This window comes from Pleurodeles waltl, chromosome 4_2 (genome assembly GCF_031143425.1).
Source record: "Pleurodeles waltl isolate 20211129_DDA chromosome 4_2, aPleWal1.hap1.20221129, whole genome shotgun sequence".
Classification (NCBI taxonomy): Eukaryota; Metazoa; Chordata; class Amphibia; order Caudata; family Salamandridae; genus Pleurodeles; species Pleurodeles waltl.
Window position 1 is genome coordinate 666,339,888 of NC_090443.1, and position 14,045 is coordinate 666,353,932.

General features: G+C 43.7%; 1 protein-coding gene across 1 annotated transcript in view; it reads right to left on the reverse strand.

Moving 5' to 3' along the window:
* DNAJB4 (DnaJ heat shock protein family (Hsp40) member B4) overlaps nucleotides 1–13,180 on the reverse strand; it is a 140,368-nt gene extending 127,188 nt beyond the window's left edge. Inside the window, exon 1 of the mRNA XM_069232225.1 lies at nucleotides 11,895–13,180. Within this exon, the coding sequence (XP_069088326.1) occupies nucleotides 11,895–12,105 (211 nt within the window). The 5' untranslated portion in view covers nucleotides 12,106–13,180. The remainder of the gene's footprint in view (nucleotides 1–11,894) is intronic.
* Nucleotides 13,181–14,045: the final 865 nt, after the last annotated feature.

Sequence of the window (14,045 nt, forward strand, 5' to 3'; positions counted from 1 at the left end):
TTCAGCTAGGCAGTCCTTCTTCTTGTAGTTGCAGGAATCTAATTTTCTAGGGTTCAGGGTAGCCCTTAAATACTAAATTTAAGGGCGTGTTTAGGTCTGGGGGGTTAGTAGCCAATGGCTACTAGCCCTGAGGGTGGGTACACCCTCTTTGTGCCTCCTCCCAAGGGGAGGGGGCCACAATCCTAACCCTATTGGGGGAATCCTCCATCTGCAAGATGGAGGATTTCTAAAAGTCAGAGTCACCTCAGCTCAGGACACCTTAGGGGCTGTCCTGACTGGCCAGTGACTCCTCCTTGTTTTTCTCATTATTTTCTCCGGCCTTGCCGCCAAAAGTGGGGCCTGGCCGGAGGGGGCGGGCAACTCCACTAGCTGGAGTGTCCTGCTGGGTTGGCACAAAGGAGGTGAGCCTTTGAGGCTCACCGCCAGGTGTGACAATTCCTGCCTGGGAGAGGTGTTAGCATCTCCACCCAGTGCAGGCTTTGTTACTGGCCTCAGAGTGACAAAGGCACTCTCCCCATGGGGCCAGCAACATGTCTCGGTTTGTGGCAGGCTGCTAAAACTAGTCAGCCTACACAGATAGTCGGTTAAGTTTCAGGGGGCACCTCTAAGGTGCCCTCTGTGGTGTATTTTACAATAAAATGTACACTGGCATCAGTGTGCATTTATTGTGCTGAGAAGTTTGATACCAAACTTCCCAGTTTTCAGTGTAGCCATTATGGTGCTGTGGAGTTCGTGTTTGACAGACTCCCAGACCATATACTCTTATGGCTACCCTGCACTTACAATGTCTAAGGTTTTGTTTAGACACTGTAGGGGTACCATGCTCATGCACTGGTACCCTCACCTATGGTATAGTGCACCCTGCCTTAGGGCTGTAAGGCCTGCTAGAGGGGTGTCTTACCTATACTGCATAGGCAGTGAGAGGCTGGCATGGCACCCTGAGGGGAGTGCCATGTCGACTTACTCGTTTTGTCCTCACTAGCACACACAAGCTGGCAAGCAGTGTGTCTGTGCTGAGTGAGAGGTCTCCAGGGTGGCATAAGACATGCTGCAGCCCTTAGAGACCTTCCTTGGCATCAGGGCCCTTGGTACTAGAAGTACCAGTTACAAGGGACTTATCTGAATGCCAGGGTGTGCCAATTGTGGATACAATGGTACATTTTAGGTGAAGGAACACTGGTGCTGGGGCCTGGTTAGCAGGGTCCCAGCACACTTCTCAGTCAAGTCAGCATCAGTATCAGGCAAAAAGTGGGGGGTAACTGCAACAGGGAGCCATTTCTTTACAAGGGTGTTAATCCGTCCCAAATGTGACGGCAATACCACCCGCTGTATTACGAGTCCATTATATCCTATGGAACTCGTAATACGGTGGGTAGGATATCCGTCACATTTGGGACGGATTAACACCCTCCTCCAAAGTTGTAATCAGGCCCTATGTCTGCTTATTTATGTTTTAGCAGGCTTATAGTGGATGGACAGGCTCCAATGGGTGGTATAGCGCTTTGCATAGGAACTTCTTCATACAAACTGTACAAAATATATTATAATATAATATAATATAATATAATATAATATAATATAAGATAGTGAGAAATTGGGTTGTTGGTTGAGGGGGATGTGGGTATTTATGCAGTACTTAAACGATAATAAAGTGAAACACAGCACAAGAAAAATCCCACATTAATTTAGAAAAAATGTGTAAAATTGTATACATTATTTGACATCAAAACAACAAAAACTATGACTTTTTAAAGTTCTTAGTAAAATTTAGAGCGTAAAATATAATCTCAACAACAACCAACATCTAGTTCCGCAAAGTTGATGCAGAGTTGAAAAGTTAAGGCCAACCACGATGGAGCACGGTTCAGATGCAAGAGGTGGATTGGGCCTGGCCTTTGCTTACCTTCTTACTTTAAAAAAAGTTTGAGGAACACTGCCTCGAGAAGATCAATTTCAGTGACGCAAAGCAGCTGGCGGTGTCCGAGGAGGAGGCATTATCATTAGGGAGTTGTTGGACAAAGTCCCAGTGTAGACTTCCATTTTAGACTTAGGCTCTTTTTTGGAAGTCAAGAATCTCCAGTGGGAAGAAGCTGCAGTATGTAGCCGACAAGGGCTCCACGAGGCCTGATACCCATCTGTGAGGAGCCACAGAACAGGATTTGCTGCTGCAGAGAAGAACATAATAGGAATTAACACAAAGTCAGGCCGACCAGCAATGCACCTATGCATCAGCTAGAAGGTAGGTCCCCATCTCCTTGAGGTTCTAAGGGAACTTTTCAGCTGAAATGTTTTCAAGTCCCAGGTTTTGGATTTGAGCTACAACACCACTTCCAAGGGTCCAGGCTGGGACAGGGGCTACCTGGGTCAGGATTCACTCAGGCTGGGTCAAAGTGGGTTCAAGATGTTCTGTCCTCGAAGCTCTGTTGAAGGGGCCAGCCAACTAGCCTCACTCTGGAAGTCCTGGATTCAAGCTAGAAAGCAGGTCTTAAGCAGCAGGGAAGTCCACTGAGAGAATAGGGCAGGCTTCTAGGAAGAAGTTAGTCATCTTGGTTCAGCATGACAGTCGTTTGAAGTACACAGCAGGCCGTAGGCAACAGGGCAGTCCTCTGAGAGTCCTCCACAGGTCCAGAAGTGAACCAAAGAGTCGGTCTGAGGGTCCTAATTTTATATCAGGTGCCAGCTCTTAAGTGGAAGAAATTGCTAGATTTCTTCCCTCACTGATGGTGTTGGAATTTTCTGCCTCCCTGTCCAGGCTCCACTGGACTGGAGTCACAAAAGGTGGGTGTGAATGTATTTGAGTGAGTGCTGAGGCAGCTGCTTTCAAGTGCAAGTGACACAGTGTACAGCTCCCGCCTCCATCCTGTTAGGATGGCCCATGCTGCCAACACCCAGCCCCCATATTCTGTGGCTGTATAGGAGGAATACACAAAGGCCAACTGCCAGCTACACCTAGTCGTGATCAAGGAAACAAGCTGCAGACACCAAAGTTAGGACAAGAAAATGTCCACTTTCTAAAAGAGACATTTTGAGGATTGTGTCTTAAAATCCAATTTTACAGTTAAAGAGGATTTTAAATTGCAATTCCTTTGATGCTGAGCATTACATTTCTACATACTCCTAAACAAAAGGTACCACTTAGTGATATTATCCCCCAAATTTAGGAGTGTTTCACTAACAGGCCATGTAATACTGAAAAGTATGCGTCCAAATGTTTAAATACAATGCCCCTGCCCTATGGGCTGTTTATGGCCAACCCTATGGGTGACATGCATATATTTAAAAGGGAGTTTTAGGTTTGTCAAAAAGTTCATTTTGACAAGTCGAATTGGCAGTTTATATCTTCAAACAGGCTGCAGTGGCAGGCCTGAGATATGTTTTAAGGGGCTACTTAAGTGGGTGACACAATAGGTGCTGTGGGCACACTGGTAGCATTTAATTTGCCGGCTCTGGGCATATGCTTTAATAATTTCCTAGGGACTTATACATAAATTAATTATTCCAGTTAGTTTTCAGTCTATTTTACTATGATTTAAGGGAATGAGCTCAAGCACTTCAGGACTGCTTAGTAGCAGTAAAGTGCACAAGGCCCACAAAAATGAACTCAGCAAAACAGGAGGGGAGGGGGAAAAAGTTTGGGGGAGGACCATCCTATGGCTGACAGTTCTAACATTAGGATAGAACTGAACAGAATTAAATAGAATAGAATATCAACATTTACTTATGTGCGCTCAATGGCAAATGAAGAGTGAGTAGCATAGTGGTAGAGGGTCAACAGGGGTCCCAGTGCACACCTCTGAGCTGCCACGTTAATAAGCTAGCAATACACATTAAAACACAACTTTACTATCCAATTCACTCTCAAACATGGAAGTAATGCTCACTTACTTTTAGGCACAGGCTCTATGGTGTGAAGTGGAAAAGCATGGCTAAGTAGGATTATAATTCTAAACTTTGCACAAATCTTCAATATGTTTTTGTTTGACACAAGCTTTATTCAATCAAATAGATCATCAAAGCAAACATACAATAGATAAATAGTAAATAATAAAATCAGAAAAGTATAAAATGTAATTCAATAAAACCCATACAAGCAATGCACAATAAAAAGACTTATCCACTCGTATTTAAAACTCATTGCTGATAGCAGAGTTACGTATGCGCCTTGCTGCTAGCAAATACTTGCTAACAGCATGTATTAAAACCTTAGAATGATGACTTTTTAAGACTCTCAAAGCAGAGGCGCAATCTCTAATCCCCAGTTCCCGGCACGTTACAAATCCACTTTGACCTGGGAGAAGAATAGGCGGAGCAAAAAAACATAAAATGTTCGACTGTTTCAGATGTTATGCCACATACAGGACATATATCAGTTACTGTTTTTGTACCCCATCTACACATCAAAGACTTCAGTGGCAACGACCTGAAGCGGAATCCGGCATATAAACTTTTGCCTAAGATATCGGGTATAGTGTCTAAATATGATTCGAATTGCGGATACCATTTAAGATCTAAGAAAAGATTTGTAAGACAGCCATGGGATCTGTGAATAATGTAATCATTCCATACATAGGACCAGTATACGCGCTTCAACTCTTTGGAATGAGCTTTCTCAAGTTTATATGGTTTTTCCCAAAAGTCTCCAAGGCCCAGGTTGCTAAACCATCTGGAAACATGTTTTACCCAGGGAATAGAAGTTGAGTTGGGGCATTTTAGCAGATCTAAAAGAGAGGACTTATAAACATCCAGTTCAGGTACAGTCCATAGCCTAACCCAATAAAGGAGTGGTCTTAGGATAATTAGGTCAGCTATCCATCTCAGGCCCAGATCTAAAAACAATGGAATCAGCGGAGTACTAGGAGGGCAGGTGCATAAAGCCCTCGCAAAGCTATTCTCTCCAATAGTTAACCTATTGCAGTCAGAAAAGCCCCAGACGTCCGCTCCATAGACAGCAGCTCCCTGTTCTCTGGCAATATAGATCTTAATTGCCTGGGAGACAGTTTTTGCTGTTGTACCCTGAAAAAAACGAAGAATAGATGCTGGGTCGTGTTGCAAGCGGGCAGCACTTTTATTAACCTGATCTGCCCAATGCATATTATCGGTGATCCTCACACCCAAGTAATCAATGGAGCTGACCTTGTCCAAGAGGTCGCCTTCCAGGCAGATAGTACATTTCTTCCGCGTTCCAGAATGAAGTGCCATTAACTTAGTTTTCTTGTGATTCAGCTCTAGGCCGTACTCGTGGCAGAAGGAATTAAATCTATTAATAAGAATTTGTAGGAAGATTGGAGATTTGGAAATGAGAAGGGAATCATCTGCAAACAGAAGAATCGGGATTTTCTGAGCGCACAGGGTTGGTGCATCGTTCTGGCATGCCATTAAAACCTGTACCACCTCATTGATAAAAATAGAAAATAAAAACGGTGCCAGCACACACACAGGGTGTGAAGTGGAAAAGCATGGCTAAGTAGGATTATAATTCTAAACTTTGAACAAATCTTCAATATAATTTCTTGTATTGGAAATACCCACAGGCGTTGAGCCTTAGTTAGATGCAGCAACAGACAGAAAGGACAAAAAAAGAAAGCCAAAGGAAAGCAAGGAAAGGAAGCAGGGCAAAGCAGTTAAGGCAAGGCAAAGTAATGCAAATTGTAAGAAAACGTTTTGGAAAAGGCATGACATTTGCACCACTTTTCTCATCAATGTTATTTGATGCAAAAGTGTCTATTATAATTTATATGTAGAGTGTAGTCAAAATTCAATTGAAAGTATTCAGGCACGTATAAATAAAAAAACAACCAAAATCAACTTTCACACCAATGGGCAAGATTTTTAGTCACTAATTGATAAAGAGATATCTAAAATTCCTTTTGGGTGAACTAAAATTTGCAATCTATCGAGGAACAATGTACATCAAAAAATTGAGGATCAACACCAACATTACTATAAAAAGAGCAAACAAGGATGGTGCCTTTGATATTTTGAATGCCGACATCTTTATATTTAGTCAAACTTTATTTGAATACAAAATGCATGCATAAAAGTATTGTACAAATACAATACACTAAATGTTATCATTAAAAATAGATTCACTGGACAATTTAAAATAACATACAATGGTAAGTTGCTATACAAATGTAAAACTATTAGAACCCTTAATCTGTATACATGGAACGACGGGCATGTACTGCAGCTATCAAGACGGCTCCAACATAAGCAATTACCTCATCATCAGCAAGCTCAACAAGAATCTTAAAAGCTACCCTACAATTATTAATTTCACAACTCTTAACAAGGGGTATCAATAAATGCCTAGAGTATATAGAATTAAATTTACTGAAAAACATAAAGTACAACATTGTTTGCCCAGACCTCCCATCACATGGGCAAGGTATACGATGAAGACCGGCATTATAACCCAGGGTGAAGCTTAACAAATCCCTGCCCTAAAGTGGAACAGAAGGCTCCACTTCCAACATCCCATAGGTCTTTTCATATGCCCTGCTATTTGATTCGACATATGGGAGTCAATATAAGTGGCCACTCTGGGCTTTTCCCTCTCTGAGGTCAGCCTCTCAGCATCCCTCAGATTATATAGTGCCCGGTATAATTGTTTTTTGTTGACATTAGAGGCAGCCTTGGGGTGCTTAAAAACATCATAAAAGCCCACCTTGTGCAAACTTGACGCCACGTAAGATAACCACTGAATTTCCATACACTTATCACAAATGAGGCAATCCTTTATGTTATCCATTGTAAATGCTGAAATATGTCATAATAAAGTGGAAGAACAACTCACTATCTACTTCTGTTTGAGTACTTAGTGAATGAATACTTGGCACCGACTGCGTATTGTCTGAAGCACAAGACATAAAAGACTACGAGTAAAATGCTATTGAAACACAAATTAATCCTAAAGATCATGTTATCTACATGATCCCCAAAATAGAATTTGAGAAATCCTCCTTGTAAGCTCCATATTATTGAGTATAAACTTCCCATTGTTGCTTTTGAGTGTATATTTGGATGAAAAAACAAGTTCAGAATATAAACACATTTGTGCAAGCCACCCCAGATTTAAAACTTGAACGTGTGATTACTGTATTGCATCTGTTATACTGTGTACAAAAGATGTAACAGCTTCATGCTTGTCAATTATGGAAAATGAAGGATCTGAAAGTTTTGAACATAACATATTAAGAGGAAACAGCACTGCTACAAAGGAAGTCGTTATGGTAGAGTGCATAATCTTGCAATACACCTGCTGAAGACTGAATGATATACTCTATATATATCAAGCACTTTGATGGAACTCAGCACATCACAATTCTATGCACTAGAAGCAACGATGTATTTTGAATCAAAAACTTTGGAAGCACCATCGCTAATTATGTTAAAGGTACACTGACAGCCTTTTCATTGTGTGAGTTAGCCCAGAGAGATGCTCCAACAAAACATACATTGATTAAATGTAGCTTCCAAAAATGTCCTTCGGAGACCTGTGAGAATTTCATTCATTATTAGGATCTCAATCTCGAATTTCAGCAGGCATCTGTAAAATAACGTTATGTACAAAAGGTGCTGAAAGAAATTATTTATTACTCTTTGCTAGTTTTTATTCTACATTTTTAAAATAAGTCTTTGCTATTTCCAGTCCCACCAAATTAAACCAATATCATCAGACCAACAAGAACAATAATGTAGCCAAAAAAACAATCACATCAACAGTTCAAATTAAAAAAAAATAATAATCTAGAAATCACCTCTCAGTATGAGAGTGTTCGTTTCTGCAAAACATAAAATAATGCAGACAGGTCGCTATGATCTGCTGTCAAACTCATTTTGGTTTTGCCGTAAGATCTTTCATAGCACTAAAGGTTTGGAAAGGGGATCTAGAAGTAAGGTAAATGGTTATTTTCAGCCAGGATGATGGCTCGGTGGGAGAGAAATATTTTAAACATGCGCAAAAAAAAAGGAAATGGCGGTGTTCTGCTGGCGGACGCTGCTGGTGGCAGCAGCACCCTGTCCCGTCTCCTGCCAGAGGACCTCCGAAACACAGGTAAGTGGGTGCTCTGACAGGGGAGGGGGCGAGGGATGTTGTGTGTGTGTGTGTGAGGGGGGGCGTGTATGAATGTTTGTGCGTGTGTGAATGCGGGGGTGTGTACCCTGTCGAATGTGTGTGCATGTATGGATGTGTGAGTGTGTGTATGTTGTGTTGTGTGAATGCGTGTCTGCGTGTATGTATGAAGGTGTGTGCGGATGTGTGTGTGAATGGATGTATGCATGAGTGCATGAATGTGGGTATGGATGTGTGTATGCGTGTGTGTTTGTGTGAAGGGAGGGACGTGAATGAAGGGGGGGTTTGGAAAGGAAGGAGGGGTGGGGGGAATCTGGGAAGGGGGTGGGGGTGTAGAGGACATCTATCAGTGACAGGGAAAGGATTCCCTGTCACTGATAGTGCCTACCGCCATGGTTTTCGTGGCGGTAAGGAAGCCACAAAACCATGGCGGTAGGTGGGGTCATAATCCCGCAGGCGGTACAGTGACGGCCACCGGGCTGGAGATTGATATCTCCAGCCCGGCAGCTGTTACCGCTGTGGTGGTCGGTGTGGTACATTGGCGGTTTGGCTTCAGTCAAACCGGCAATGTCATAATATGGTGGAAAGTACCGCCAGCCTGTTGGCAGTACTTTCCACCACATTACCGCCAACTGCCAGGGTCATAATGAAGGCCATAGTTTGGTCATAGTTATTTAGTTACACCCTACTTTGAGGTGGTAAGCATCTAGTTTAGATTGACCTCTATTTGCTTTCTCTTACTGGTTCAGTCTTCATGATCACTGAGCACAGGCATAGAAAAGGATGTCAAAAGAGGAAGCCAATGGTAACAAATGCTTTTTCTGCCACTCGTACCCCTAATTGCTTACAAGTCTAGGGCAGAGTCCTTTAGTATTAAAGTCAATCTGCAAGGATCTAGCTCACTGTTAGTTAGTGTTATTGTAGAGTTTACCAGCGTCTGCTTTACTGTTGCACGGGGCATAGTTTAGAGTTCTTAGGATTTATATTCAAGTTGGCTAGGCTCCACTTTACTTATGACAGAGAACACGTTTACAGTTGGATGGAGTCTAATTGAGTGTTATTTTGGGCCTAGTTCCTGTTAGTGTAGTTCAAAGTTAGTTTGGGACAAGTTTAAGCTAACTTAAAGCAGGAGAGCTTTAAGATAAATTCTGAAATGTTGATAGGGCATCAGAAAAAACGGATGTTTGTATTTTTATGTAAGAAAGACAACTGTGAACGAGAACGTCAAGTTTAGCTGTTTCAGTTTCGTCTTAATTGCAGGACCTGTTTTGGATACCATTACTTGACTTTGAAACAGGGGGGGGTCACCTCACACTCTGCGGTACAGTCAATAATAAGCGTCTGCACTTTAAAAAGGTCTGACGCATCTAATACGAATTTGTCTGCTTGAAGCCATGGAAACGTTTAAACTGATCTACAACATCAGTGATATTGAGTTCATCTTCTTCAAAACAGTTTTGAAAAAAACAAACAATCTTTTTAAGATAATCGTATCAACAATAAATAATGTGACCTTTATGTCGGTTAAGCATATCCTGCATGGTGATTTATAGCCATTATATACAATTAGTCTAAAAAAAGTGATGTTGGTATTTCATGACATCATAAAAAATACTTTCCTCCCCAGGCAGCCAGCCAGGAACATTTCGAAGGGCTCTGTTGGATCTTCCTGTACAGGGCCTCTGTTGGCTCTTCCTGTGCCTGCGCAGGCCATGTGCAAATTCCCAGCACAGAGTGGGTCTGTCAGTTGTGTTAGTGGAAGAATGCACTAGTTGCTGTTGTTTCACAGCAACATTCAAACAAAACCGCATGCAACAAACGCACGGATCTCCCTGCAGACACACTGACCACCTATTACACACTGAAAGGTCTTCACCCGGAAATGTTATTCAGGTTCAAACCTATTCTCTACTTAAAGATGTGTACCCTCTTAAACTGACAGGACCTTTTGATTTTTGAATCTTCTCTTTATGGTAGTTCTAAAGGTCATAGCAGGTGTGGGCGCAGGCTACTGCAGCCCAATTCTTCAGGGAGCTCCGCATTCACCCTAAGGCCTATGAGAGTCTTAGGGGCCCCTTGCTATATTCTGCATGGGCTACCACCAATTTCGTTACACCACTGGGCGTACCCCATTATCCATAGTAGACAAACATATAAGGGACATGTGCGTATAGTTTTTTTATTATAATTTTTAAAACAAAAAGTCCGAGAAAGGCTTTTCTGGTAAAGTGTAAAGTGAAGAGTAATTCAGCTAGACGTGCACTCCAAAACCTAAAAATTGACTTTTCTCAGAAAGTGGAATGACATGTAACTGAAATTGTACAAATTCTTATTCTGATCTGGTTTAAACATGTGCCACAGGTAGACGTTGTACGGTGCTTCTGCTAGACCACAGACACCCTTTAATTAGATCTTTACTGCAGAAACAATTGATTTAACAAATTGCTTTGAAAGACTGAGGGAGGGCAGTGACCTGCAAAGATCTGTAGGATTGTAACGCATCGCCTGGCATCGCCTGCCACCTACCACGAGCTAAAGCGCACTGGTAGCCAGGGGCGGCTCCTCAGCTTTCAAAAAGGAAAAATAAAATGGTAATAACTTATGCTACGTTATTATCATTTTATTTTTCCTGGGAGTAAGGGGTGGGGTGGGGCTGGGCTGGAGGGAGGGGGCCTGAGGAGGGCTATGCACCACAATGTGCGCAGGCTTGTTTGGACAGCTGTGTTGGGCCGGCCAAAAAGACATGCACACTTTGCATGTTCTCTACCCGGCTGTATTGCACAGCCAAGTAGAGAACATGCACATGCTCCCACTCCCACTCCCAGTCTGAGCGGTGGAGAAGGCCGCTCAGACCAATCACAATGCTGCTGTCATGCTGGTGACAGCAGAGTCGTGATTGGCTGGGAGCCTGTGTGCACCAGGGAACAGGAAGAGGAAGGGGGGGAGATGAATGTGTCTCCCCTCCCAAGTCCCGCCATACCACCCTTGTTCAATGGTAGCCGCCACTGCTGGTAGCTACCAATGTGATCACTACAAAAAGGTAATCATCTGTCCCTACGGCACAGGGCTGCCCCGTGAATTTACAGAAAAAAACTAGGCAGTCAGCTCTAGTGGCAAACAAGCAAGGAACTAAATTTAAGAAAAAAATGCAATTGAAAACACATTGAAATAAAAAAATAAAAAAATGTGAAGGACTACATTGTTTGTCATGTTGATAGCAAACCTGATGATAAAGTGACACAATGAACAGAGACAAATCAAGACTCAGTCACTGGTGATGAGTCACACCTTGGAGCAATGTCTGACTCCTAGTCAATCTCAAAGGCCACGTTGACTTTATTGGAACATCACAGCTGGCAATCATAATTAGTCTCTTATAAATGTCTTGTTAGGCCAAAGTTAAAAAATATCACTCCTGGTGATTTGGAACTTTCACTGTCGACACTTGCGTGGTGTTACTACTGGGGGGAGGAAGGAGCGCGTGTGAGTGTGCATGTATAGCACATGGTGTGAGGACCAGTTCGGTCCTAATAGCGTGGGTAAACACTGTCAGTTCCAGGCAATCACTATCCGTGTGAGGACCGGTGCATTAGGAGGACCGGTCCCCGTAGTGTGTTTAGGCAGTTTCCAGCAAGTGCACCCAAATACTAAAAGTACAGTTATATTTGCCTCGGTCCACTTTATAACCTTCCCTACTATCAAAGTGCGCGCACAGCTAAAATAGTAAATACACACTTCACTACAGTCAATGGCCGGTCCTCATATTTATAGGTATGCCACACGTGTGTGTGTCTGTTTCTACAGGGCAGTGAATACTCACCTTCCTCACCAAACTGGTCATAGATATCCCTCTTCTTGGGATCGCTAAGCACCTCGTAGGCCTCGGCCACCTCCTTGAACTTAGCCTCGGCTTGTGGTGACTTGTTCTTGTCGGGGTGCCAGCGCAGTGCCTGCTTCCGGTAGGCCTTTTTGATGTCCTCCTCAGAGGCTCCTCTCTCGATGCCCAGCAAGCTGTAGTAATCCTTGCCCATCTCCCTACCCTGCTCACTGACAAGGGAGTCTTCCTGTACCACAAACTTCTGGAAGGTCCTACAGGGTATCTAAGGGGAGGTCCGTGGAAAAAGTTTTCTAGCGAATAAATTAGCTGAGTATGAACCTGGAAACCTGAGCTCTATTCTAGACTAGAATTTGATCGAAGTGTGTATCTTGAGCTAAATTACTTTATTTCCCCATGTCTTAGTTCCCTTACTTGTCAAAATTAGATGTGCTTAGAAACATGGGGAATTAATATGAATGATATGCTAATTGGACTTTTGTATCTCCGTGAGATGTTCTGGCAGAATATTCTGCGTAGACTACAAAAGTGCAGCCCGTGCTCAATTTATAAGGGAAGTACCTAAAGGAAATCTAAAGGCAGCTCTTCGGGGATTATAAACCCACGCCCGCGGAGTAGGTAAAGTCCTGCAGAGTATATCCGTGCAGTTCTTGTTGGGAAGCCAAGGACAGCACTAATCCTGAACTGTATGTACCTGTAGCTCCTGCAGGAACACGAAAGGGCAGGTAAAATATATCAGTGCTGCCTCGGATGGAGAGGTCCTGCAGAATATATAAGGGCATCTCCTGTAGTTAAATTAAGGGCAGACCTGGTGCCTCTAACTGAATCCTGCAGGCCTTCGGTGCTTCCTTGCGCACTTCTTATTGGGAACTTCTGCCATATGCCCTTTCTACACTCTTCCTATCCTCTCTGCTCGCCCCTCCTCCTATCCCCTGGGGTTGCGTCTCTCTCTCCCTGCATATCCTGCGCTCACGCTATATTGGCAGCTCCTGCAGGTACTGTTCAGCAGACTCTACCCTGCGCTCTTTCCATGGGCGGCGCTTGCATGTCGGTATCTGCTGTGTTCCTGCAGCATTCGGCTCTCTCGTACCCCCTGAAGAGCTCCGGCTGACCCCTGCGGACGATGCCTCCTACAGCAAATCCTGTAACGTGCTATCTGGCTCCCCCTGTGTGGCTCTTGCGCCACCGTAGGCCCGCTCCTGCGGGGTCTTTCGCCGGCCGACCCCTCTGATGCGTTCCGGCTCGCCCTCAGATGTGATCCTGCTATACTCACATTGCCTCCTCTAATGCTCATATATAGCGATCAGCTCCTCCCGCCCGTCCCATCCCCGGTTTTACAGTGACGCCTCCGCAGCCCGCGCGGCGCTCTGGACCTGCAGCTTCTCACAGAAAGACCGAGAAACCTCCAGCAGCTGCAAATCCGGGGCCGGCGGGGCGCAGCTCTGTCCCTGGAGACCAGGAGTCCGTAACCCTAATAGCACCAACCGCAAGTAGTAGGAGTTTCCTGGTCCATCCCGGCCCGATAATTCATCGCACTGCTAGCATCGCCCAGGAGTCCAGTGTCTTTCATCTACTGGCACCAGCGACCCCGGCTTCTCACTCCTACCAGAAGGCTCGAATTGCGATCAAATATAGGCCTGTGTATATATGAAAAAAGAAGCCCACGTTTGTAGATCGTGGCCTTGTGCGAATATTTGCTTAATGGGCTTTAAGGGCTAATTTGTGGAGAAAAGTGGCAAAAAGATTTATTTCCCCAGCCCAAATACTTTATCAACACATTGCAACTTTCCCCTCCCCTTATGTCTTCCCCTCATCCTCATTCCTATTTTGTCCACCTTCTCTTCCCAAGTCTTCATACCACGATTTCAACTTCTTAGCCCTTCTCTCTGCTTTCTACACTTGCTTTGCCTCCTCGAATTTCCTCTTACACCGTTTCTCTTTTCCTCTTGTAAAGCCATTTTCTTTACTCACTCTTTCAGTTTCTTCTCCCTTCAGTTCCTTCAGCTTCTGTTTTCACCAGCCTTTCTCATTTCTCTTCCTGACAGTCCCCATAAGCCGTTTCATTCACTCATAAGTTTACCAATACATTTTTCGTTTCAACCTTTATCATTTATCATTTTTATCACCACTAAATTC